Source organism: Varanus komodoensis, unplaced genomic scaffold, assembly GCF_004798865.1.
Source record: "Varanus komodoensis strain SLA01 unplaced genomic scaffold, ASM479886v1 scaffold38, whole genome shotgun sequence".
NCBI classification, from domain to species: Eukaryota; Metazoa; Chordata; class Lepidosauria; order Squamata; family Varanidae; genus Varanus; species Varanus komodoensis.
Genome location: NW_025335909.1, coordinates 7481684 through 7509562, shown reverse-complemented (window position 1 = coordinate 7509562; position 27879 = coordinate 7481684). Strand labels below are relative to the sequence as shown.

Here is a 27879-nt window from a genome sequence, read left to right as displayed (position 1 = left end):
TTTTTGTGTTGTGATTTTAAAATTTATTTTTTTTCAAAATGAAACCATTGTACATTGTACAAACCATAGCTACTGATGGAATAAATAAGTGAAAAAATTAAACTGCTGTACAACACACAAAATCATTAAGATGGAAAAACGATTAAGTATTTTTTTTAAAAAAACCCACAAAATTCTTTACACCTTCTAGCAAGCCTTTAGATATAAAGAACATTCCAAAACATAGCAATGTTTTCATATGAAGAAAGCTACCCCAAAAGCCAGTAATTTTTATGCTGCCTCACTGATTGGTTGCTGCTGTTTTGTTAAGTGCCAGCACTTTTTGGAATGTTTGAACAACTACGTTCCCTCTAGCATAAGAACTTCAAAATGAACAGTTCTTCTATAAAAGGTTTGGCTGAGTAGATTGCCCATTTGGAAGGCCTCTACTCCCTACCCCATTATTCTCCCTTGACCCATAAAGAGCAGTTACCTTTCTAGTATATGTCTAGGTTGTAGTTTGTAGTAACCCAAGCTCCAAATGCCCAGCATGTAAATAAGGAAGCCCTTCTTGATATTTGCACCATTTCTAAAAACAAAACAAAACAAAAAAAAAAAACCTCAAACTGGGTATGATCCACGAAATACTGCTATTGTTGCATGACCTCCAAGGAGATTAGCAGAGATTCTACAACTATAGCATCCGGTGGACAGCATCCATTATCTGCATGAGAACATGCAGTCACGGTCATGCACTTCAAAGAACTCTCTCCTCTCCGCCACTCAGTGCTTTCAGTATATTATTTTTCAAGCAATTCCACAAAAACCAAATCCTGGATCTGGTACCAAGCCTCAAGTAATGTAGATCCCTTGCTTACTGGCTGGGTCTTAACCATAATTTTCAGACTTTAGAAGAGTATTTCACTGCACATCCAATGGTCTTTCAATGTTATCAGGCACTTCAAAGAAAGACGAGGAACAGTCCGTACAGAATTGTGAATTTCTGCATACCAAGCAGTGTCTAAATCCTTTCCCGTCCTGTTAAAAGGATACAAGATGACACTAGCAGGTTTTTTAAAAATCCAAATTGGTCTGCTTGCCCCCCCCCCCAAATAATTACTTATAGCAGAGGAACCAATATCGATAACTTTGCATGAGCTGCAAATCGAGTGTTGATACTTACAAAGCAAAGCCACTAAGCACTATGGTGATGCTGAGGTTTTTGAGACAAGGAAAAGCAAAACAATGGCACAGTTTATCAAAGTCTACTGTCACGCATCTTTCGTGTGCAGGGCTCAGTCTGCACGTGACGCACAAGCAGGCCCCATCGAAGACAAAGCTGGTCATGCAGCAACGGCAGGCTTTGCTGCACTGCCGTCACATTTATGGAAAGAAGCCACAGGAGGAATTAAGAAGCCAGTTTCAACACTAAGCTTATCAGTGTCAGTAATGCCAATAGATGTTTTTCTACCTAATGAAAAATTTGAGGTATTTTAGTGCTATTTATATTTTTTATTCATTTAAGTACAGGATTCAGCTTCAAAATTAAAAGTCCATCTACTTTCTTGGAAATTCTGTAAAAAAAACAAAAACAAAACACACAACCACAGGGATTGAAACTTCTACAGAGAGGAACTATTGGACATAACATAGCGATGTTGGTTTCGGAGATGGGGACCATTTTAGTGCTGATCAATTAAAAGGTACATAATTACAATTTTTTATTTCAAAAAATATATTTGTCTATTTCATAGATCAGCCAACGTGTTTTCAAAACCACCACACCCACCAACCCTAGTTAAATATAGATGTAATGTCCACACCAATTGCAATTGTCTTTCCCACTTTCCTGAAGCAGAAAAACAATGAGAGAAGTCAGTTTTTCATTTAATAATGTATATTGTGCAAATATACTGCCTCTTTCAGAAAACTGATGAACCTGAACACAAAAGAGACACTTTCTAGGGAGCACACTGGTTTCATGAATAATTTGCAACCAAATTTGATTTTAATGAGATGCAAAAGGTTTATTTCCACGTAAAAAAAGAGAGAATATTTTCAAACTTGTTTTTATGGCCCCTTTCTTTTCAGTTTAACACCTCCATAAACATTTGATGGAAGGCTGGAATTGGCACCCCTTCCAACTCCTTTCATAATTGCAAATGCAATACAGTAGTCAAAACACAAAGCCATTTTCACCATTGAAGCAGAAATAAAGCTTAGTCAGCATCAGTTATGCATAGTGTTTGGACTAGAAGTTATTCGATTAGTTTAAGGACTCACTCATGACTTCCGTTACAAACTAGACACAACCATATTTTGGCTGCAGGTTGTAGTTTCATAGTTACAAGACTCAACTCTTTGTTTTGCCACCTCTTAATTTTTCTCTCATTCAGACAAATATTTTCCCCACCCGTGAAAAGGAACCGTACGAGCTCAAGACTTTCTTATATGTGCAAAATACTGAGCACAGTCCAGCAAGTCCTAGTCACAACTAAGCCCCGCTGAAAACAATGGAGCGGGAATTAGTCGTGACCAACTTTTTCGCTGGACTGTGCCCACAATGCTTGGCATTAAAACACCCAATAGTCGCCATTGGCTGTGCATTTTCCACTGACACTAGACAGATGACACATGCATGCAGCCTCTACTGTTAAGTCGTGCATGCAGGAATTAAACTGAACTTTTCATAAACATGGATGGCTGAAGGAGAGGTTATGGAAGGAACAAAGCTATTTACAAGCTTCTCTTGAAACAAAAATAAGCCTCAGGTACAGTATAGCCTGGAATATGTATCAGTAAACATTAGTTAAGAACAGTACAATGAAATCCAGTTTTAAAAAATGATTTAAGAATACATCTATTCAAAACTACATCTGTCATCATGCATATGCCCATTCTAATGGACTCCCTTTACAAAAAAACTTGGATGCGGAGATTGAGATCTAGTAACTTAAAATGAATAATTTGCTTTAATACTTATCCAAATCGGCACTACTATAAGCAAACCGCACAGCATGTTTGCTTCAGGTAGATCAGTTTGGAAAAACTATACAGCCAAAAGGATGCATTTCATCAGGAAAATTGCCAAAGCAAACCATGTTTTCGTGCATACATTTCCACGGGGACTGCACAGGAGCAGTTAATTGGCCGCTTAGTACAGGGCACTAAAAAATAATCCCTGTAACAGCAAGAAAATCAAACGTGGTTTTCTCTGGACTCTGGATTCCAACAGTGAAAATGGCTTTCTGATTTCTCTCACGTTATTCCTATCCTACAACTGTAAAGCACCAGGGTATAAAATAGGAAAGAAAAAGAAAAACCAAGGAGACTAAACGCTTCCTAAAAGTGGCACTGTATAAACATAGGCCACTTTGCAAAGGAGACAGCTGCAAAAACAGATTTAAAAAGTAAGCACTGGTTTGTTTTTGTTTTGAAACACCAAGGCACAAGTAAACAAAAACAAAAAGCAGACATCACATCAGAACAATGAACTTCACATGAGAAGAGAATACCTGACCTGTACCATCCTTAAATATCTTAAAATGTTAAATAGAGCATGGAAAAAATACAGCAGCAACATAATTGTAATTTTGACATTAGAAACAGTGCGTAGACCCCTCCTGAGTTGTTTACTCCAACCATTTCAGAGACAGTAACTTAGATTCTCAATGTTTTGCTTCACAGGAAAAAAGTTTTCAGTGTCTGAAGAGATTAAGCTTTTGCTTGGTTTTCTTGGATTTTTGTGTGGTAACTTGAAAAGTTTATAGGAGTTCTGTCCTCATCCAAGAGAAGATACTGAAGTACGGTTGTTCTACAATTTAGTCCACTGATGTACCTTACATAAAAACTGGCCAGGAAGAATCTAGAGTTTATATTTCGTCTATATTTTGTTGAGAGGGAGGTTCTACTTTCATCTTTTTAGATGGTGGTACGCCATCAGAGTCCTTAATATTGGAGGAAAGAGAAAAAAGAATTAGCATCAGATTTAATTAAATCCAAGAGACTGTTCTTGTAATTCAGGGGTACAAGGTATCCCAACATGAGAAGTGTCACAGCCAAACAATTGTGCCACTCAATAGTTACTCTGCTATTTGCCTTCCCAGGTGTCCATCTCCCTGCTGGTCTCCACAAAGCAGCACACAAGATCACACACATTTAAGCAGAGGAATAAAATTTCCAAAAAAGTTGAAGCCATGGAAAAGAACCATGGGGTTTCTTAAGTGCAGACATTTTTGGAAGATTTGAAAACACAGTATTAGCAAGTTTTACAAACTGAATGTCCCGTTGGATGCAAGTCCTAACATCCTTGCAGCAGATGCTCTTAAAATTCCGAAGCTTATAAACATCCAGTATAAGGCAGGATGTGTGGCAGTGCCGATCTCCACCACAACAGGCCCTATATTTTATCCAGATGGACGTTTTTGGTCACCTAGATTTAGGGAGCGACGCTTTGGGAAGGAAACGGGGCACTAAGTGGAATCAGCACAAGTCCACAGCCCCAGCGCCCTCACCTCTCCCATTCCCCAGTACAAGCCCTTTCCCCTCAAGGCCTGCTAGCAAGAGGGGCAATGTCATTGTCTCCCAGACTTTGTGAGAGACCATAAGAGTGTACTATCATTACTTTAGAAATATAAAATGTATTATGTGCAAGATAGTTTGGCACACAATTATAGTTGGACACGACTGAACAGCTGAACAACAACAACGATTACAAACGGAATTTGTTTAAATTTTTATTTTGGTTTTTGTTTGTTTGTTTGTTTCTCTGTAAACTGAACACCTGAACTATAAGGAAACATTTTGGTTTGCCACTTTGAGGAACAGACTAAAACCAATAAAAACAAAAGAAAAAAACATTTTAGTAAAACGAAGAAAATTATATTTCATCCAGTCCTCTCCTCATTACAGTCATTCCCATATAAAGGACTAAGGGGGGAAAAAGGGAGAGCGGTGTTGAATGAAGACTCAACTGATATGCATAATGTTTAATCAGTCTCCTTTTCTGAGCTGTTTCAGCTTCTTCATCTTGGTCTTCATCTGAGTTACCATGGACTTCCCGGTTTGCCTGAACTGGAACAGGCTTGGCTACGCTTTCACACATCCGTTTACTGCTTGATTTGGTGCGACTCTTTCCAAATGCTGGCCATTGTTTTTCACATGCTGCACAAGACGGAGGAACCTGAAGCAGGCGGGAAGCAAGAGAAGCCAGAGGTGACGTGATGCAAAGGCCTTGCCACCATGGTCAAGAGGGTTATGTTCGTCAGAATCCCAGACGGCCTTCCTGGACCAAATTGCTGAAGACATTCTGTGTCCTGTGACATTTGGAAATACCTTTCTGATGTCGAGCCCTAAATGTGCCGCTTGTTTCGTAATCCAGCTAGTGCAGCAGAAGTACTACCATCACTTCACAATCTTGGATCTGATGGATTTGCAGCAGCATGAACCAGATGGCAGCAAAATCCTTCCTGTTCCTTAATGAAATCTTCTATACTTATAAGTGAAACTCCATTTAACTTCTTAGAAACCATTTTTGTTTTGGCTTTTGGTAAGGCACTTCTGACAAAAGTGCACTGGCTGATGCAGGTACAACTGAAGAACCTGACTTTAAAATCCTTAGGGAGTTCTGCTTCTGAACCCAAAAATTATCCTCATGAAGCCCAGTGTTCCTTACACTTCCAGGTTCTCCAACACCCTCAGCTATTAGTGTTTCTTAAACAATCTTTGATTTTAGTAAATTTTCAGAGGCACTCACTACCCCATCATGTTTTCCTAGTGTTTCAGTGCACTATTTTTTCTTCCTTTTCACTTCTTTTTGAAGACTGCAGTTACAGTATGAGTACAATTTTATCTTTTTAAACTTTAGTTCACCTGTAAATCTCATCTCATGGGGGGTGTTCATTTTCATTACGTAATTAAAGAAACAAGTTTAGCTCATGACGTGCACTAATGACTGGTTTATTTTTACATTTGTATGCCACCCCATATTCCATTTTCAGGTTCTAAAAATGGGGTTTCAGAAGAGTACATTTTTCTTACATGCAGTTGATCAATTTTTTCTTGATCTTCCTGTGCCATCTTGTCTGTCTGTCTGTCTGTCTGTCTGTCTATTTATTTAGAAGGCTTCTATGCCACCCCATTCGCCGAAGCCTCAGGGCGGCTCACAGCAAATGAAGCTAGTCAGCATGTTTGAATACACTGTTTGCAGTGTTTGGTTGCTTGAAGATGAAGATGCTGTTTCTCCTGGGGAACCTCTTTGTGATGGCGCTGGTGTCACAGAAGAGGCAAAAAGAGGACCTCTGGAACATCGGGGAAAGGTACTTGCACTTTAATCAGCACGGTCCTCCTTGCTTAGATCCATGAGGCATTTTTGATGTCTGCCAGGCACTTCTTACATGACATAAGGGTATTCTTTGTCCGCCCAGCAATACTTGGAATCGCTCATTTCATTTCACACTTTTGCAATCATACGTTTTTCTCAGCAGAACTTGCAGTGTGGAACAGCCTCCATATGCTAGATGTTGGTCTCATCATTTTGCTGAGGGGAGGGAAAGAAAAATAATTTAGTAGCTAGCTTGCCAAAAAATGCTAAGCTATGGTGTGTGTGTGTGCGCGCGTGTGCGCACGTGTGCGGGGGGGGGGGTTGCAAGAAAGCATCATTTAGTAGGAATTAAATTATGACTTACAAAAGGATTATGAAAATAAACTAGTGCAGTTAAATATGGTTCACTTTTCTGAATTTAGATTAAATTCAAACTCTTACCATTCAAAGAACTATATTTTCAGCTCTTTTTTGTTGCTTGGTACTTTCTCCCAGTCCTTTGAGTCCCAGTCAAGAGGACAGAAACAAATCCACCAACTATACCAACAAGAGAAAAACCACAAGTAAAGAAGAAACAGAAAGCAGCTTCCTTCTTGGGACAATGGCAGTGCCCCGAAGAGGCAGAAATGCACCTTGCTCTTGCACCTGAGAATTGTAGTCTTGGTTTACAATCTGAGACTTGCTTTTCCCCACCGCTTCAGGAAAACCCTTTCCCCACCTTTTCCCAGGACTTCACATAACATCTTTACATTTAAGTACTGCTACTGAACTTTTTCCCCACAAGACAGTAAGTATCAGAAAGAATCCAGAATACAAGCTCACAGATAACAGGGTTAAGTGTGGTTCTCAGAGAGAATAACATAAAAAACAGAAGTTGTCTCTACTACAGACAATTGTACTGGGTTCAGAATAACACGCAAACGTTACAAGAAGAAAGACTTTAACCCAAAAAGGATGGTTCAAACCTTCTGGTTAGGATTATAAAAAGAAGAGAAAATAAGATTTCAACTGCCAGAATTTGTCCTTTTCCAATCAGTGACCTTGGCATCTTTTCATCTTCGTTAACACTTTGGTTGATAAGAAGCATATATTTCTACAGTAGGTATATATGGCTTGTGGCGCTCCGTATGACGAACTCCAACTCACCACAGCACCAGCAAGAGCAAAATCAGGAATGATGGGGGTTGTAGTCCAACATCTGGAAGGTCAACATTTCCCAATCCTTAAAAGGACAATCATCTAACATTTCAGATTTACTATGAAACCCAGCTGAAATATTATAACATGTATCCCTATATTAATTTTCAGTTTGCTGCTCAGACAAGCTCCAAAGCATGACAACTGACTTACTGTTAACAGCTACCTGGAAAGAAATGTTAAGTGTCATATTAAAAGAAAACATGAATATGTTAAAGTTAATTCTCTGGGAAAGTCAGACCAAACTTTGATTCAAGCTGCTAGTGAGATCTTTGCTTGTGCCACAGTACCTTAATTTAAGGCTACAATTTATTTGTAAGGGAAGATGTGCCTATCGATTGCTTTGAATTACCTGAGAGTTTTTAGATGTCTCTGTGGTTATATCATTTTCTGCTGAAGGCTCAGTTTCCACTTTCTCTGAACTATTCATGGAATTATCCATTGACGATTGTGAATTCTGTTCATCAGAAGCATCTGAAAGAATTGGCAAGGTAGAACTAAAGAAAAGCAGTAAATACACTTTATCACCAGATCAGTGATTTTAGTTGTGCAAACAAGTTTCAATTGATTTAATACATATGTTTTCATGAAACTGAAACAACCATTTTGAAGAGGCACATTTCTTTGTTCCTAAATGATTATATTTATTTTGCTGCCTACATCTTCTAAGGAGCATTCCATTGTATGAGAACATGATGGAGGAATGGCTCTAAGACATATAAAAAAAGCAGATGACAGAAAGTAGTTTTTAAGATGAGCTGTCTGATCAAGGATTCCTTCCTAGTTGATTAAGAAAGTTTTACATTAATTAATCCAACCAACAATGCAGCCCTTTCATTTCATCCAGCTACAAAACTGCTAACATATCTGTATCCTTACCTAGAGAAGCAACAAAAAGATTCAGCACAATGAGATACCTGGTATGGCTCTCTATCAAATTCAGTAATTTATCAACAGGCTACAGGGTTCTTCAGCCATCCACTAGAGGGAAGCACAGCCATAGAGACACAGAGAAAGCAAACTGATAAACAGTTGCCTTTAAGAGCATTTGCAAATATTTAGACAATATAAATACTATATGGATATTCTACAGCAGGAATGGCTAGACTGGGATCAAGTGGTAGATTTAGGGGGTAATTTGCTGTTGATCAGCAAACCCCAGTTTAATAGCAACAAGGTTATTTTTCCAACCTAAACTAAGCTACTTGGGGGGAGGCCAGTTCAATTCTTGGTATAGGAAAAAAAATAATAATCCTAGGCTCATGATATGCTCCCCTGACTCTAGAATTCACAAGGCTGCAATATACAGTCTTGAACTGCAATCATTCCTAAAATGTTCAACACCATGAATTATTGTTTTGTACAGAAAGGCTTCTGGAACTATCATCATAGTATCTCAAAAAAGGAACAGTTTTTGCAATAAATAGCACATTGCTCAAATTCTAGCTCAATCTATCCAAGAATCCAGCCTCAGCTTGCAACTCTTTAAGCAACTATACTCCTAATACCATATAAATTCAGAGTCTGAAATGTGAACACAAGATGTAACTTATGCAGATTTGGTTTTCTGATTATCCCCACTAATTCATGTATTTCCTATTTTTTAAAAAAATCGGAGAGATTTAGGCCTCTCCTCTGAACAGAAAGAGTCTGATCCACATCCATATTATCTAACCTGTAATTAATGTTAAACCAGCAAAATTAAATTAGAATATAATTCTTACCAGCAGAATGAATGCATTTATAAATGCATACTAGTAACAAAAAAACACTTGATGCTTCAATAAAGCCAGGCTTAAAGAATGAAATTAAATTTGGCACCTGACTTGCGGTCTAACTAAATACAGGCAGGGAAGAGAGAGAACAACAGCCGCATAGCCAAATTTTTCCAATCACGGGGCTCACAGTGGAGCGCAAGGGCCGTTTGCTCATTCTTCACCTGCCTTGTGATGTCCTGAATCGGACACGGATTACCTGCCCTGTGTGGTCGTTTGCGCCACAGGAAGTTTGGAGGGCATGAAAAGGGAACTGGGCAGATTCACAGAGGAAGAGGCTGTCCGTGGCTAGTGGCTTTACAGTGTGCTTCCTCCTTCACCCGAGGTGGCAGGCCTGCATGCACCAGGTGCTGAGGTGCTTGGGCAAACGGAGGTCTTGTACCCACCCTGTCTGAGCAATCCTGCGGCCGCTGGCTCGCCACCATGTGTACAGAGGGCTGGACTAGAAGGACCTTTGGCCTGATCCAGCGTGGCTTTTCTTACGTTCTTAGGCTTTGCTGCTGTCTCCAATGCAGAGATTTCTCAACCCAAGGGAGGCCTATCCCCTCCTCGCTGAGGGATGTTTCCCACTGCCACCAGTAGCATAACTATGGTCATGCCCCAAAGGAGGGATGTGAAGGTGTTTGTCACCAACGCCACAGAAACGAGGCACGTGCAGTGGCAGCAGAGTCAATCTGGCTTGGCTGGTGCCCCATGCACACAAGTAGAACTAGCACGAGGAGGAGACAGCCCTTTCCATGATGAAGGAAAAGTCCAGAAATGTCCATAGAAAGATCAGCAAAGGACCAGGTAGAGAACCCTGAGAGGCCTCACCAGGGAGGGAAAAGAGCTTCCAGCTAGGGACATTACATTACATTACATTACATTACATTACATTACATTACATTACATTACATTAATTTATTCTCTCTCTCTCACCCCCCGCCCTATTTATAGGCCACCTATAACTGCCAAGGCCTTCAAAGGAGGCTTACATTAAAAAGCAGATAGGTAAAAAAAGACTGAGCTGAAGCAGTTAGAGAAGGAAGAGAGGCTGGTCGACTGTTTCAGTGGCAAGAGAGAGGTCAAGGACCTTGGACTGGCAGTGAAGAGGTCATCTGTGATTTTAGCAGAGCTGCCCCAACTTGAAAGTGAGCTGTAAAATTTACATATCATTCAGGCCTTGATCTAAGAACATGTATTACTGATAATAAGTATGTCAAATCACAAAGCAAGAAAAATGTAGGTAGAACAAAGGAACAATCTTCAGTACAGTAATAAGAGGGGTACACAGAGACCTTAAAAACTAGGACTTTTCTACCCAAATGGGAGACCCATGGAAATGAAGCCCTTCATGTGACAGAATGGACTGGGCCAATCATCTGCCAACTGCTAACAGGAGAACCTGCCTGCCATGATAAGATTAGGTAAGTATATTTATATGACTCACCTTCTGAGCCAGGTTCCTCTTTTGCATCCCCTTGAGGATCATCAGATTTTGTTCCAGAGCCATCTGCTTGCCCTGTTGAGTTCTGCTCTGGTGCAGGACTTGAGTTGCTGCTGTTCTCCTGCTTTATTGGTGAAGCATCGGCTATTGAACTCTGGTTGCTATTATCATCTGTAAATAAGAGATTGACTCTGTGAAAGATGAACAATCAAAAAATTGTTACAAATGCACACACACATACGCACGCACATACACAGAGTTTTGGTACACAGAATTCTCATGTGTTGGCATGTCCCAATATTTCTTCTCAAATCAAACAGGCACTCTCACTGGTGGAAATTCAACCAGACCAATGAAAGCATTCATATTTAAGTGATCTTTCTGTTACAGATGCTTATCTCAAGTATAATTAGTCATACGATTGGCAGTCTTGTTTGATGTTTGCATATAAAATAGGGTATGTGTACAGCAACACAACTCCAATTTTGTTTAAAGGGCTGAACTGATGAGTGGAGGCAGTACAAACACCTCCCTCCTGATCCAATACCAAATTCTACCCCACAACTTCTTCAATACCTCATGTTGGACGTAAAGAGGAAGCGAGATCGGCTTTCCCCACTTTCCACCTCTTTTGATACTAAACTAAGACAAAGGAAGAGGATAGACGTATGAACCAACAACCAGCACCACATCTCATCTACTCTGGACATCGAATATTTATAAACCCTTCACAGACCAGGCCTTTCAGAGATGGTGGCTGTACTTTGGGATTTAACTATCTTTTTAATGGATGCTTAAGAGGTGAAAGAGGCATTCTATATCTGGGATAGTGATGCTCAGTCCAGCATTTGCTCCATGGTAACCAGTAATGTAATAGCCAAGCTGCTTTCCCTGTCAAATCTTGACCAAGTTATAGGCAGTTGTTGTGCTACTGTACATACAGTAGCACACAAGGAGTAAGGAGTAGCAGCAAAAATTTTAGTACATCCAGATCAGTGCATGTGTACGCGCACGCGCACATGCGCACGCACACACACAAACACACAAACACAGAAAGCATAACTTGGTCCAGCTTGCAATCTTAGCAAAAGGAAGCCAAACAACCTTCCCACCCACAACTTGCACTCCATTTGCCCAAGATCTGGATACACGCTGCATGCGATGGTTGACTCATCCAGCACTGTGTCTCATTGCAAGGGCAGTGTAAATACCTGAATTACACTCTGTGACCACTTGACAGAAAGGAAAATACAAATGTTGGGATACAAATCAGTAATGGCTGCAAGGGCTGTGATAGAAGTTACTAACGTACAATTACCACTCTCCCATGGAGCAAAGCCCCCTTCTGGATGTACACCTTAATGGAATGAGAAGGTTTCAGAGTGGCAGAGAAGCCAAACGCAATGCAGCCAAGAGGCCTGACTCTCTCACTAGGGAGAACGGTGAAAGCGAAGACACTGGATGGAGATACATCCTTGCTCTTCAACAGCAATGGTCACATCAACAGAACAGACCAGCTATCTCTAGTGGTGATGGGGGCAGATAAATTCCTGAAGGGCAGCCGCAGTAGTTGAAGGCAATGCTAGTGGAAGATAGTGGCAGTGACACTCAAACTAACTCTGGTTAGTACTGTGCAGAAGCAGGCAAAGATAAACCACATCTGAATGTCCTTACCTTGAAAGCCCTATGATGAAATAACCCAAAGTGAAGTAAGAGATAGTGCCAGAAGATGAGACTCCCAGGTTGGAAGGAACTCAGCTAGCCATTGCGGAAAAACAAAGGACAAGTTCGAATAGCACTGTTGCTAGTAACACAACTAGGGCAAAGGCAAAAGAAGGGCTAGTGGTTGACAGGCACAGAGGTGGAAGAAAAGTCTGATGCTGCAGAACAGGTACTATAGGAACATGGAATGTGAGAAATATGAATCAAAGCAAACTGGAAACAGTAAAGCAATAAATGGACATTAAACAATTAAATAAGCAGTGTAAGTTGACTGAAGTTGATGGGAATGAGCAGAGTGCTTGGAAATGACACACTCAGAAGAAATGGAATGGCTCCAACACTGAGGCAGCAAGGGACTTTGATGCAAAATCTGACCGAATTACATCAATCAGAATTCTCAGAAAACCTATCAATAGAGCCATCATTCAAGTGTATGGCCCAACAAGAGATGCTGAAGAAATCATCCGCAGGCATCCAAGAGAAAACTGATAACACACCACTACAAGACATGCTGATAATCATAGATGACTGGAATGAAGAAGCAGGAAACAAAGCAGAATCCAATGTTATGGGAAAATTTGGCCTAGGGGTCAGAAATGAAGCAGGAGAATGACTCATAAAATTCTGGGAAGCCAACCATCTGTTTCTTGCAAATACATACAGACAACTAATCAGACAACACTGTCAGATGGCCAATACCAAAAATCAAATAGGCTATGTAATGAGAAAAGACAGAATAGCTATATTCCCACTGCCAAAACATGACCAGGAGCAGTTTGTGGTAATGTCCATGAACTATTAATGCCACAAATTAGAGTAAAGCTGGAAAAGAACATTAGCAGAAGTATACTGCCAAAATACAACTTAAAAACATTCTTGAGGAATTTAAAATCCACATAAAGAACAGATTTGCATTACTTGAATGCACTTGACCATGAATCAGAAGAAGTGTGCCTGAAACCAGAGAAATTCTCTTGGGAATATGCAAGAAGACAATTCCTATAGCAAAAAGAAAGAAAACCCCTCCATGGAACTCAGCGGGTAAAATCAAACTGCAGTTTTAGGGTATATCAGATGACAAAATACCCTTGAAATTGCTAGTTCAATCAAACCATCACTAAAGTACAATCAATCCTGGCAATGAAACTTCAGGCCAATCCATTCCTTGACAAACATCTGCTTAGAGGCATGTGGGTTTCTCTTTTACAGATACACTCCAGCCACAGGAATTTAGAACCTTAACTGAATGACTGTAAGGAAGACCAATTCCACTCTAGGCTCATTTTATAAGCTCTCTTTTTAAGTAGCTCTCCAGATTTTCAAGGGAAAAGCTCATGTTTTAACATGAGGAGAATTCACAGCTCAATGCTAGAACCCATGATATTCACCCACAAGATTCAAATCAAACCTTATCATCTTCAGTTAGAAGGAGCCGGTAACAGATGATAGCAAAGACCTGTACCCAGACCTTGAAAAAGTACTTGGGTGAAACAGACCAATTGTTCAGCTCCATACGAAGGGCTGTTTCATAAGATATTCAAAAGATCTAGATGGCCTTATACATCACAAGTACATGCTATGCTACATGGTTCTTGACTAGAGCCAGAACTGACGTCTTAAGCACAATACTCAACTTCGGAAATAAGAGTGAAGTTTTATACGTTCCAAACCAAGCATGGCTTCATTCAAATCCGAAAGTGGTCTTGACCAAAGAATTTCTCTCTAGAGTTTCAGTGGCTCCCCCACACACACTAGCTGAAAGATGCTGGCTAATAAAAGCTATCACCTTACCTACTTTGCCTCTCACTGAGACATCCAGAATTGGAAAATTATAGAGTCCACTATGGTAACCATGGTAACATTTAATGACTCACTTTAAGTGTTACTCTGTCAAGCACACATGCTTCTGGAGAGAAAGCTTTAATTTTCCAGATTCGCTTTTATCATGTTGGAGGCTTTCCAGGGATATATACAGCAGGAGCAAAGAAAACCCCGTGACCCAGAATCCCTTCTGACATCAGAAGAGAATCCAGAGCAACGCTGAAATGCAGCATCTCCAAGAACGAAGTTCCATGTTTCTCACAGCAGTGTTTACTGGGTGCTTACTTAGCCATTACTGATACAAAGTTTAAGGAGGTTGATTTAAATGAAACTTTAGGAAAACCTTCCCAGCAATCAGATCATACAGGCAACCTCCTTGTTTTCTAGGTAGAAAGACTGCACAGTCTCCAGAGATCTTCTAAGTAAGGCTGAACCAATCATTTCCCCATTTAAGCAGCTGGGTCCTGATACCCCAGGGACAGAGAACTTAATACCATTAATTATTCTCCAAAATAATCTACCATGGCCTACAGTTTTGGCTAGCATTTGTAGCATGTCAAAATTGCAATTTCCACCAATGCTACCTCTTCCTGAAGTGGAGAGGCAGGATCTTATCTGTGACTTCATAGAGAAGTCCAGCCTAACTAGAAAGACAAGGCCCCCACTGCATCCTTTCCGCCCAGCTCCGAATTAGAAACAAGAAGGGCAAAAAATCTCTCAGACCACATACAGAACCCCCAAGTTTCAGCTTTCTGATTTTCTCCAAGGCGCTCAGTGACAATTCCTATACCCTTCTTCCAAGCCGAGAATTCTCTTAGACTTCATATTGAACAGTAGTCTGTGTGACGCTACCTCTACCATAAATTATACTGTGCTTCTAGTGAACACAGATAGCTCCTGCTGGTACAATGAATGTTGGAGGGGGACGTGTTGTGCCAGCAAATGCTACTGGCACTGTGCTAGAGGCTGATCCCACAAACACAATGTAGCATGCGAGTAGCAAAATTGCACTAGATGCTGCTTATCCTATCTTACTGCTTTCAGATTTTTTTTCCCAATTCTTAAAAAGGTGCAGTATGCGACACATGAATTCAGAGATGCAGCAGATCAAACTAAATTAGCACTCAGCAAAGCTCTGGAGAACTTGATTTAAGCTTTCTCACAACCTTTGGAAATTAGGCTAAGGGCCCATTTTCTTTCCAGCTTACTTATGCAATGATACCCCCTTCCTCTTTTTCTTACCAAATGCACTAGCACCCATGCAACACGAAACCTGCCTTTAAAATGCTCTATCTGAAGGAGCGCCACCTGTTCGCTGAGTTATCCCTATTTTAAAATCTGAGGTTACTGTTAGAAGCCCTTTGGATTATGATGTTAAATCTGCTATTAAAAGAATGATTTACTCTGGTAACAACATAAGGAGGGATTACAAATTCTCAACAATGCCCATTTTCTGTGCTTTTATGTAACCAGTACTAGACCTGAACAGAAGAGCGAGTCACCTTTCAATCCAAGCGGAGAGCAACTGCGCATGCCTGGAAGCTCTACCCACGCCCACGGCTGCCAACGCCAGCGCAGTCTCTCCACTCCACTCACCGTGCATATCCATCATGCCAGGAGAAGAGCTGTTCTCTGGAGTCGTAACCTCGGAACCACACTTTTCATCTTTGCCCTTTTTCTTGTTCTTGGCTTTCTGTGGGCAGGGAAAGAAAAGCATGAGTTTATGTGCCACCGCACTGAAAGTCAACTTTCTGGGTCAGAAGCTGGATTTCAACACCTATAACAAACTGTGAGTTCTTGGCCCCTAGTTCCACACCTATAAATTTGTTGTAAGCCATCCTGGCTGTTCTTGGTTTGCTTCTTTTAAAAACAAATTCTTAAATATTGTATAAAATGTATAGGATTTATAATGCTCAGCTTCAATTTATTCTATGATTTCTTCCTCATAGAATTTCAACTGACTGAAATGGATTCCAGATAAAACAGAGGTTCTGTAGGTAGATAGTTTTTGGGTCCAGGAGTTGGGAAATTTACCTGTTTTGGGTAAGCTTGTATTCCCTCTACAGAAAAAGGTGTGACTACTCCTGAACAGGAAAGCCAGACCAGAGTGGTGCTTACACTGGTAACTCCCAAGACCGGGCTGCCGCAATGTACTTTATGTGGGGCTACCCATGAAACTGGTTTGGAAGCTAAAGCTGGTGCAGAATGTTGGACAGTTTGTGAAGTTTCCTGCCCTGCACACAAAACTCCTGTGCTGAAAGTTCTGTGCTAGGTTCCAGTTCGATACCGTGCCATGTTCAGGGTGCTGCCACTGGTTAGAAACACAGCTGGGGACCAGGTTTATCCAAGAAACCCCCCTCCCCTATATAGGCAGCCCTGGCTCTTTTCTGGGGAGGAAGCCTTGCTTACCTTTCTACAGGCTACCCACATTCCTCTGCCTTCGATGCGGAGGCGCCCCTTCTCTACTGTGGCAGCCACAGTGTGGAATGACCTCCCCACTGATGTTATGCAAGTTCCCAGTGCAGGGTGTTTCTACTGACAATTTAGCACACATTTGCTTGCCCGGACATTTCCCTGATGGCAAGCACTATCAACTATTGCTTATTTTGAATTATATGTGTTATTGTTTGTTAGTGTTTTATCAGTTTCATGACATTTCATCATTATTTTCTTTTCAAAATCCAAAAATATCCTTAAATGCAGAAAAACAACTTTTAACTCAATGTATTGTGAAAGTGTTTTCTTTCATACAGGGTTACAGTTTCAGTTTTAAGGTATCATAAAATTCTTTGCCTTGACTGAACAGGTTTGTATTAAGCTTGGATTTACACTTACAAAGACTTTAAAGAGATCTTATTGCTACTGATATTTTAAAACATGTTTTAAATTCAAACATTTGATTCAAATAATGTATTCTTCATCCACTCCGATGGAGACAACAATTGGCTTAACATGAAACTGAAAACCTAGCCGGATGCTACATGGACCATGAGTCAACCCATTTCCCCAAAATGCTACCGGCGTTACAGAAGATAAAGCAGCAGCAAAGTGGAAGATGATAGTATCCGTCGTGTGAAAAATCCATGCATGAAAAAGGATGCGGCATTTTCAATTAGAAGGTGACGTAATTGGTCTCCTAGGAGAAAGTGCCAGCTGCGCCGCTCTCAGCATACCCAGGGCCTGCTGAGAGAATGAAAAGCCAGATGCTTGAAAGGGGGCAGAGAGGGGAGGGCACAGCTCAGAAATGAGAGCATTAGGGTCAGGCAACACTCTCAAAATTAGGAGCAGATGGCCCAGTAACAGCTCCTTGCCACAGAAGGCACAGTCTCAATGTGGGGGATTTTTGCTCTCAACAGCACTTTATGTATGCTCCTACAAACAGGTGAAAATGTTACAGCCGTGCATATATAGAGGTATGCAATAAATACATATTTTAGTATGTTAATTGTAAAGACAGGTGGCTGTAAAGATTATCATATGATGTAATCTTCAGCACTGCAATCCCAAAGTGGATCTGCGTGGGCAGAATAGCATCAGCATTTGCCTCTGAAAAATGGAGAGAGATGCTTTCTAAGAGAGCTGTTTTGTCTTTAAAATAAATTTTCCATGATGCCAATGTATTATTAAATTTTATATTGCATATTAGTTATTGGCTATGAAAAAGGACTCCTAGCCAGTTATTTAAACACATTTAAGTAAGTTAGTACAATTAAAGCAAGGCAGTCATTTTCCCTGTCGCAAACATTCCATTTAAATGCCAACACTACATTGCATCTTTCATTCCAATGGCAAGTTCTTTGTTTTGAAACAAATTGTTAAAACTTAAGGAGATGGAAGCCCAGAGGAAAGGGAGATGTTTGCTCCTTCTATTACTCATATTCAGAATACGCCCAATCTTATGCCTGATCTATAGCCTGCAAATTTTCTAGTTTTTCTCTGCAACTATGAGGTGGATCAATTTGCAGTTTTCTGATTATTATACTGTAATTTCAAGATTCCTTTGTTTCACTCAAGATACCCTGAAGTACTTACATCATCTACCTTGGGCTCTGTTACTGGTACCCATTTGTAAATCCTGAGGGACGTGTCACCAACTGTCACCCACTTCTTCTCCCTATGAAAACAAGATAATATTAATTGAAAGCAGCATATTCAAAAAAGTTCCAGTAATCAACCCAAGAAAGAATTCAATGAGTTGTTCAAATCTTCCGCTGAACTGAGTAGTATACCAAAACCATGCATATTAAGACAAAAGACAACTGTATCCAGTTGACACTTTCCCTGTTCAGAGGCTTCTTGTTTAGACAGACTAACAATTGGCATTACAGAGAATAAATTCCATCCATTCAAGAACTAAAAGTATTTGCACACAACATTTAGCAGTATGACAACATGCGGTATTTCACAATGGTACATATGAAATTTGAGCAAGGGGCATGACAACAGCTATCATTTCCAGAGGTTTCGCAAGTGTTAAAGTTGTTGAAAATAGCTATGTACTGTATACCCAAACACAAGCAAGGTTAAAATCTGATCCATACAACTCCAGAATCCCATTGTCAGAACATCACAAAAGGACATATCCATGCCCTCCAGCCTCTTGTACAAAACCCAGCCAGTCAAACAGCTTGGGATGGCTAGAGAACTATTGTACAATGGGAGGTGCTGCGACTCCGAAACCAAAATTTTATGAAAAATTTTGGATGCACAACACAAGGATGACAAACCTTAGTTTAATTCCTAGTTCAAAAGAAAGAGAAAGCCATGGTTTGCATCAAACCAGGATAATAGGCAGGAAGCTTTCTGCAAATGAGAGAAGGCAGCACCTGAACTAAGGATCCCCAGAGCTGATTCAAGTAATGCCAAACCATCATTTGGCATTACATCTGAAGTACCCCGTTATATTTCTTTATGATACAACAAAATATGTGTGCGTCATTTCATAAGACGGATGGCAACTGAGACTGTGCTGTTTGCAGCAAACATGAGTAACAAAAGCAGACAGGCAGCAGGAGAGGGATAAGGCAGATCCCCTGGTGTGCCTCATGTGGCCTCCAGCCTTACTTTGTAGAACAGACTGTCTGAGATCCAGATGACTTTTCACAATGACATTATGATAGGAAGAAGTACATTTTCTCTGTTATGTGATACAACACTTCTTCAAATTTTAGGGAAGGTTTTTGAGGTCACTGCTGATCTTTCTGTAGCTGAATCGCTCCTATTTTTCCCAATAGCTATAACTGAACTTTATTTAGCGGGGGACTTTCCATTCAGAAATGTGCACCAATCTACTTTTAACACTACATTATAAAAGCACTGGGTGTGCTACTCTGACATTTGTGTAAGCAGTACGCATTTTCCATATGGCATGACAATTCTGAACCATCTCAACATCCTCAGTTCCTAAAGGACAACACCATAAATAGTTTGGTTCCATCCACCATACTGCCCTACAACTGGAAGTCTCTGAAACAGAACTCAGTTTAAACTTGCCGGTGTAGCAGTTAAGGCAAAGCGTGCCTCAGGTAATTGAACACAAAGCGCTGTGAAAGTGTTTCCAGTTATGAAAGCAAGAACTACACTGCCTTTAGTCTACTAGACTTCTTCCTACATCAAAGTATTAGAGATGCCACATGCAAAAAACAAACAGTCAAAGTAGTTGTTAACATTTCCAAGCATTATTCCTTTGGGACTGGTCTTAAGTATGTATGACTTAAGAACATCAGAGAACTTCACTGTAGAGTGATACTAGCAAGAATACAGAATGCAAATGTAGCATTCTTCAAGCTTCAGTAGGGAAAAAAGAGAAAAGTTTAAAGATATTCCCAAAATTGCAGACATTCAAGATTTAAAGAATTATATCCTTCAATTTAAAAAGAATGCCTAGCCTCAATTACCTGCCCTTCAAAGTCAAGTCTCTAATCAGAAGCACTGTTTAAACTGCAATTTTTTCTTCTTTATAAACATTTGATCCAGCAAAATCTACATTAAGAAAGCACATATGCTGTTCAATGTAATTAATGTATATTCCATCTGTAACACTTCTATAATACAGCTAAACTAAGGAAAGAATTCTGAGTATGGACAGAATTCCATTCATAAGCTGCTGATCTAGTCTACAAATAACCGCTTTACTACTTAAGACAAGATCTTCCTCTTTTGCAACCAGCATCAACCAATCATTTTTAATTATTTCTTTCCAATATTTTATTTGTTCCTAAGCTTGCTGCTTGGCAGTCACACTTCTGGATCTTGGTTTACCCCTAGCCTTACTGATTGTGAATGGACTCTTCTACCTGTGGAAAAGCTTATCTATTATAATATTATCAAATTTGGGAATCACAAGGACTTGATATGCATTACTATGAGCCAATCTTCCGGAGCAAAACCACAGCTCACGGTAATCACGCTTTATATAAGCAATGTTATTACAGACAATCCCAGGAATGTCTCACCTCCCAGTTCCTGCTTCTTTAAAGTACCAATGAAATCAATATTTCTTAAGTGTGTCATTAAGCACAACTTTTTAACAGGATTCAGGTGCACCTGGACTTTTTTCAAATTGTATCCTGCATTTGCAGAAAAAACAAAGGTGCCTGCTGCAGATATAAGGAGTATAACTTTCAATGGGCATATAAGTTGTATATTAAGAGAAATCTTTTCATTATACTCTTCTTTCAAGCCCTGATTTCATGATATGCCTAAAAAAATATTAGCTCCTTCAAAACTAGTTACAGAGGAGGCTCCATCTGGTAAACAGAGGGCTACACCCCCTTCCCTACCACCTAGGCTTCTGATATGCACTAAACCATCAGAAATCTGTAGGCCTCAGAATTTTGCTCTCATCAACTAAGACAATCAACATCATGAAGCCACAAGAAGACCGTACAATAAACCTTTATGTCTCAAGCAGATGTTTGGCTGGAGGCTGAAGAAACCAGTTTTGCAGTAGAAACATCTCTCAGTTCTCGTATCACCAGTGTCAGCAACAACATCAATAGAGCCATGCCTGTTCTCAGCAGTTAGGCCCAGACAAGGGTGGAGAGAGAACCAAGCGTGGGAGGTAGCGAATGGCTACTAACTTTTCTGGGATTCCCAAGTCTGGAGGTGTCCCTTAAGTAACAGGCACAGAACAGTTTTGTGGAGTGCCTCCAAAATGACTTTTAAAAAATCCTCAACACTATGTACAACGCCAGTGTACACTAAAATGGATGCCCTATGAATGTCAAATGACAATATACAAGACACAATAAAAGCCTGGTGAAACACTCTGAACCCCATATATAGTACGTATCACTACCTTAATACTTTATTTCTTGTCAAATTTGACCATGAATAACTACATAACAAGTAAAGAAAAGGTGACAGCTTTTTTCTCGAGCCCACAGTATATTTTAAGTTTTGTCAGCCACAGTCCTGCCAATAGCCACAGAGTAACAGATATGGAGCATATCATACATGAACTTGATTTGGGTATGAACACAGAAACCATTAGGGTTTGGTTCAAAAGAGCGCTCAATATATTCCTATGATGTATATGGCATCCACCATACCTGTGTCTTGTGTACTACTGCAAAATAGTTGTCTTCTGGTTATTACTTTTACGTCAACTCTCCACAAAGGAAGTATTGTAGTTGTGACTGCAAGGAACTGTCTATGATCTTTAGCAAAAGCAAAACCATTCCACTCATTCTTTAAAATCTCAGTAACAAAACTTAATAACATAATCTAAATCTCAGTAATTTTGCGTACACGATAATTTCTCCCTTCAATTTTTTCTTTGCAAGTTTTCAAGATATATACATTTATAGTTTAAGTAGAACACTTGTTTAAAAAGAATAACAATGGAGTGAGGCAAGCCAACAGGCCTTTAAGGCGTTCAATGAAGCATAATTTAAGAGACCAAATCACAGGTTCTGTCACTATATACAAGAGAAGAGAAAAAGGTACACGAGAAAAATTACGGTTTTGTGGTTCCCAAGCCTTTAGACCAGCAAACCATATTTATTATAAACGTTTCCCATGAAGGTTGTCCATTACGTGCCCTCAAATTTATTGCCGCTGTGGCTCAACTATATTTAACTTTTTCCCCAGAGAATGACTAGAATTATGAAATGCTTGCCCATTTTGGATCTCTGAAGCCCACAACTATGGAACTTCTCAGACTGCTTCAGCCATATGAGCAGCTGCAAGTAGCATGCAGCCTATTCAGAAGTACATCGATTCGGAAGTAGGGGCCAAAGAGTTCAGTGGCGCCTACTTCCAAGTAAATGTGCATACAACTGAAATCTTACACTACCTAATGAGGAACAAAGGAACTGGCAGTGGAAGGCTTAAACATTTATCAGTTAATCAAAATCGTTCTGATTGACTAAATCGATGCCTTCAATTAATCATCCCCGCTCAGATTGTTAAAATATTTTAATTAAAAGTATTTGGATAACACAGATAGAAAGTGCCATCTTTGTACACCTTCTTGCACAAGAGGAGGAATTCCTCTAAGACGATACCTGCAATGCTGCCATATAGTGCAAAAAAGCTACAAATTAAAAACTCTTGTATTTAAATCATTTCTTAAAAAATAACAGTTCTGATTATTGTTTATACTACAAAGTAATCAGTAACACCAGAAACCTAAATGAATACCAAGTCACTTTTAATAGTATTTAGAGGCAGGTTATGAAGCAGAGAGCTCCTCTTTTAAGAAGTTCCCCTATCATCCTGAAAAAATAGAGGTGTTTGTCTGCTAGTGTACTAGTCAACTACAATGCCACAATTATCTTAATATCTTCTGAATTTGAATTAGGGGCCCAGACACAATAGAACAATTAGAAACTATTTAACTTGTAAGTAGCAAAACTATTCAATATTTTAGATTTTTATATGCTTGGGAAATCAGGTTCATTAAGATTTTTCCAGCTTTGTTTTAACCATGCATTACTTTTCCTGAACAGCACTGAACATATGTTAGCTTCCAGCACTATTATCATGCAAAAAGGCTTAGCAACAGTAATTTTCCTGCAGCCATTTTTAACCTTTCCATGCAATTTCTCATATAGAAGCAAAACTGTGATACAATAGTTTCATGCCAACAATATTTTATTTTGAGAAGGAATCAGAATGTAGAACTATATGACAACCTTTCACTGCATATTCGTAATGAAGAGATCCACTGTTCTTTAAGGAAACAAATGTTGTATCCCCAATTTACTAAAAAAAAATGTTCATTAGAAATCAGATCTACATAAATTAAGGGCATGAACAACCCTTTCAAAATCACACAGGTCTGGCAGCAATTAGAAAGTTGCTCTTTAAAGAGAGTTTGCCATATCAGGGTTGAAGTTTACAAAATTTCTACAGAATCCCATCGGTCTCATTTTGAAGGAACGAGCCACTGCACTAACCTGTGCACGGTTGCTATGACAACAGAAAATGCTGGCAAAAAAAGTTTCACATGGTTTATTTGTTGAGCAAGAAGAAAGGTTTCTCATTTCCTCTTCTTCCCATGCCTTTGCCAGAGTAGGACAAAAGGAAACAAGAAGCACGCTTACCTTCAATAAAGCACAACAAACAGGTCATCAAGCACTTCACTGCAATATTGTAGATAAGGAGCACTGCCATCTCTCCCTGTATTCTGTTCGAAACAAGGCAGCCAACAGCATTTTCTTAACCACACAGAAGCACAGAACTTCATTCTATCTGGACTACAAGGTTGTCAGTGTCTCGGTTTTTCAACACAATAGCTTGGATTTCTCTTCTAAAACCTCTCTTTCTCTCTATACATCAGGAAAAAAACAGCTTGATTCTTTGCCCAATGCAAGTCAAACTGAACTACAGACAAACATCACAGCTTTTAAAGCTGCAGTCATCCACTATGGGAGAAAAAATAGCCATACATCTATTTTCCTATATTCTGCTTGTTTACAAATGCCAAGAGAAGTTGCTACAGAGGAACTGTACTGTATCTGGTCAAGTATAACATCTTTGAACTATACTGAATCAGAGGGAGTATGAGAAATACAAAATAGGTTAAAATTACAAAAACTCAAGTTGCTTAAACAAAATAAGGCTCTCTAGAATTACATTCATACCATGCTATCTGATCTAAAAATACCAAACTGCACACTGATTGCCTATTGTGCTTTAATAAGCATTCCACTGTATTGTTTAACCATGCCACAATGATGTTCAAATAAAAAACTTCAAAAAAATCCCCCACAAAAGAATAAAATGTTAAAGTGTTATAAAGGTTTAACAAAGGGGGATGATTTTACCAAGGCTACAACCTTCCATTATATAATTTCAAACAAATTCAAGTAGCAATTACACCCTCTCTTTCTAGTTCCAACCAGGGTTTAAATCATTGAGTTGCACCATATAAGCTAACAGTTTTGATTTGTAGTATGGAACTTAAAAAAAAAAAACTTTGAAATAGATCCATCTGGCCAATCTATTCCTATTCCATATTCTAAACCTTAAGCAGAATTAACCCCTTTAAGATTCCCCTCTGAATTGTGCATAAAAACTTTTGAATCGATCATGTTTGAAAGAGCATGAATGTATTGAAGGAAAAGATGAAACAATACTCTTGTAGTGGGGAGCCCAAGTCGCATAATTCTCTATCTGCCCTATTCACCATAGTATGCTGGCTCCACACCTCTATTTAGAGCCTAATGTTTCTATTTTAAAAAACAAATGAAAGGCACATCATACATTATCATACCTAACCCTTACCTACTCCCAAGTCAAGCAAAAGGGAAGGAGGCCAAACAAAATTTCACTTCAAGTGTGATCAGAAGTCAGACAAAGGGAAAAGCAGCACAAACAGCAAAAGATCACTGCAAGGTACTGTTGGGCAAGAGGCAACTAGAAGAGATACTATGAAGGGACCTTAGGCAACCCATGAAAGATGCTTTGTTAATCATCACAAAACCAGTAATACGCCCATTGGTTAGACTGGTAATAAAGAAATTGATGAGGGGAGCGTTCATTAGGTACCTAGAGGGGCCATAACTAAAAAACATAACACATGCTACGCTGTGAAAAGGCTCCAGGTTCAACCTCTGGCATCTCTCATTGAAAGGATCTGAAGTAGACAGAAAATACCTCCATGGAAGAAGGCTGCACAACCACTGTGCAATACTGGGCCAGGTGGGAAAACGTCCGGGTTCTATATAAAGCACCATCCTGTCAAGTCATGGATGGCATACGAGAGGAAAGAACAATTCAAAGAAGGAGGTTGGAATTGTTCTTCTCACTCTGATGAAGAGTCTATGAAACAGAACAATCTATGAAATGAGGAGCCACACTTATATCTGGAGGTGTGTCCAAGCACCGTGATAGTAGTGGCACAGATACATTCAGGGTACACGGGAAAGGCTTACCTGGAGCAACACACTGTTGATTTACAAAAAGGGGATGACAGAGAGGTGTGGAGAACTCGCATAGCAAAGCCAATCAAAGATGAGATCTCCAAGCATTCATTTAATAGGTTCATAACAAAAGGGTCAGATAAAAGGGGAAGATGGAAAGGTGAATGGGCAGGATCCATGGCCCACTGCACAAGTAGTTCAGACAAATGTAGAAGACGGGGCATGGGTACAGAGAGGGGAGTGTAACATGAGTGGGGAGAAGGGCAATAGACTGCCATTAGAAAAGAGGGAAAACACAAGGCCCTGTAAAAGGAAAAACATCCAAAACACATGTTTGGCTCCTAAATCAAGGATCCTGGATGAGATGGCAATGAAAGTACCAAATGGAAGAGGAGCAGTGGGGCAAAAACCCAAGGGGCATGGAGCAGGAAAAGGGGGTGAGTCAGTATAAAGGGAGAAGGCAAGAGAAAGAACCAGGAGAAATATGGTTCATCTGAGGGAGCTGATAGTGTCAGTTTTTACTAGGACAGAACCAATACAAGGCACTGGAAGCACGTTAAGGAAAAACTAATATGAAGAAAGTGATAGAAGAAAAACTGATGGAAAGTGAGGGAGTTGGTGCAGGGGTCTAGGGGATGGAGAGAAGATGAATAAGGAAAAAGAGATGCAAAAAGTCCTCAGGGGGCAGCAGAGTGGGGTGGCTACAGCCAATACAGAATCGTGCCTAATTACAGGAGCTTTACAGATCAAAGAGAACTACATCAACAATTATATGCAGAAGGAGTTGGGGAAAACAAAAATGGGGAAAGAACCCAGAGAAAAGCCCGAGTTTGTGAGACCGCTAATAGGCCAGAGCTTGGGGTGGGGAGCGTTGGAAAGAGCATCAACAAGAAGGGGGCGGGAAGAGCCCCCAAGGTGCTCCGAAGAAGTTGATGGGAGCTTTCCCCCTTACTGTGGGGCAGAGAAAGATGACGATTAATAAGGGGGAAAGGTCTGAGGAATATATACCAAGCCTTGAGGGAGGGGCTACATATGAGGATGAGAGGAGGGAAAGGGTTAGGGTGGGAGGGGGCCAGGAAGCCACATAAAGAGTGAGACAATGATAAGAAGAAATAGGGGGCATGGGGGCGAGGTGGGGAGGACAGAGTAGGCCGTGCGGACCTGATGCGCTACGCGAGCGGTCCTCCTCCCACGGACGCGCTCCGAGGGGTCCGAGCGCGCGGCGCGGGGGCCACATGTCGGGCCGGCCGCCGCCGCCTGCGCCCCCAGCCGGGGAGGAGGAGCCGGCATGCCCGAGCCTTGCCTTCCTTCCCGCTCGCCCCGACAGAGGCACGGCGGACCGACGAAGACCGCCTCTCGCTCTGCTCAGCCTCTCCACTCACCATTTGCGTACTTTCTCGATGGCCGCCATCACCCGCTTGATATCATCCTTGGCCCGGCTGCGGGTCTCGGCCCGCACCGACCGGCCCGACATGCTGCCGCCGCCGCCGCCGCCGCCGCTGCCGCTGCCGAGGCGGGAGCAGCCGAGGAGAGAGCCGCCCGCGGCGCGCGCCGGCTGCCCGGCTGGCTGGCTGGCGCGCGCTTTCTCCTCGCTCGGCCGCACCGACGGGGCAGAGGCGGAGGCGGAGCGGAGGCGGAGGCAGGCCCGGCCTTCGTCGCTGGCGGCGGCGCCCCGCACGCACAATGAAGGCTCCCGGCTGGCCCCGCCCCGGCCCGGCCCGGCCCGCCTCGCCTCGCCTCGCCTCGCCTCGCAGGAAAGGGAGGACGGCGGCTGGACGGACGGGCGGATGGATGGGGCGAGGGATGCTTGCGACTGAGGCGAGCGATGGGCGGGGGCGGCGCGCGAGCGGGGCGCAGCGCGCAGGCGCGTCGGCGCGGGGCGCACGCGCACCTCGCGCCCCGAGGCCCCGCCCCCTCTCGCGGAGAGGGGAGGCGAGCGGGGAAAGGGCCGAGAGGCGTTCCCGCGCTTTTATTCGGGGAGCCTTCCCCAACCGGGCGCCCCCCGATGTGCTGCGCCCCCGGGCTCCCTCCTCCACGCCCCCGGGAAGCTTCTTCGTGGCACGTGTCAGTGACTTTTTTGAATCCCGATCTCTCTCACACACGCTTGACGAGCGTGACGTTGCCATTGATTTTAAATAGCTGTTCGGATTCGTTTTTCATTCAACCCATCTTAAAAATCCACCTTTTCTGCACCCTAATAACCTACGTAAGAAGTGAAAAGCAAATGCCACCTGCTTGGCCTTCGTGTTGTTCTTGTGAGGGAGC

The 27879-nt window shown here is 41.3% G+C and overlaps 1 protein-coding gene across 4 annotated transcripts; it reads right to left on the bottom strand.

The window, feature by feature from the left end:
- BCL7A (BAF chromatin remodeling complex subunit BCL7A) lies at positions 1-27088 on the bottom strand. 4 transcript variants are annotated; one of them, XR_006415724.1, is made up of 8 exons: positions 26997-27088; positions 18275-18356; positions 15839-15935; positions 10703-10870; positions 7851-7972; positions 6743-6838; positions 6019-6517; positions 1-5161 (listed from the first exon to the last, which is right to left on the bottom strand). XR_006415724.1 is itself a non-coding variant. In XM_044440715.1 (6 exons), exons 1-6 carry the CDS (start codon positions 27086-27088, stop codon positions 6812-6814), a joined length of 588 nt encoding a protein of 195 aa, XP_044296650.1. In that variant the 3' UTR covers positions 1-6811. The 4 variants fall into 4 exon arrangements, 2 of the variants coding, with proteins under 2 accessions (XP_044296650.1, XP_044296649.1); XR_006415723.1 differs by having other exon boundaries at positions 1-6517; XM_044440715.1 differs by having other exon boundaries at positions 1-6838.
- Between the last annotated feature and the right edge of the window lie 791 nt (positions 27089-27879).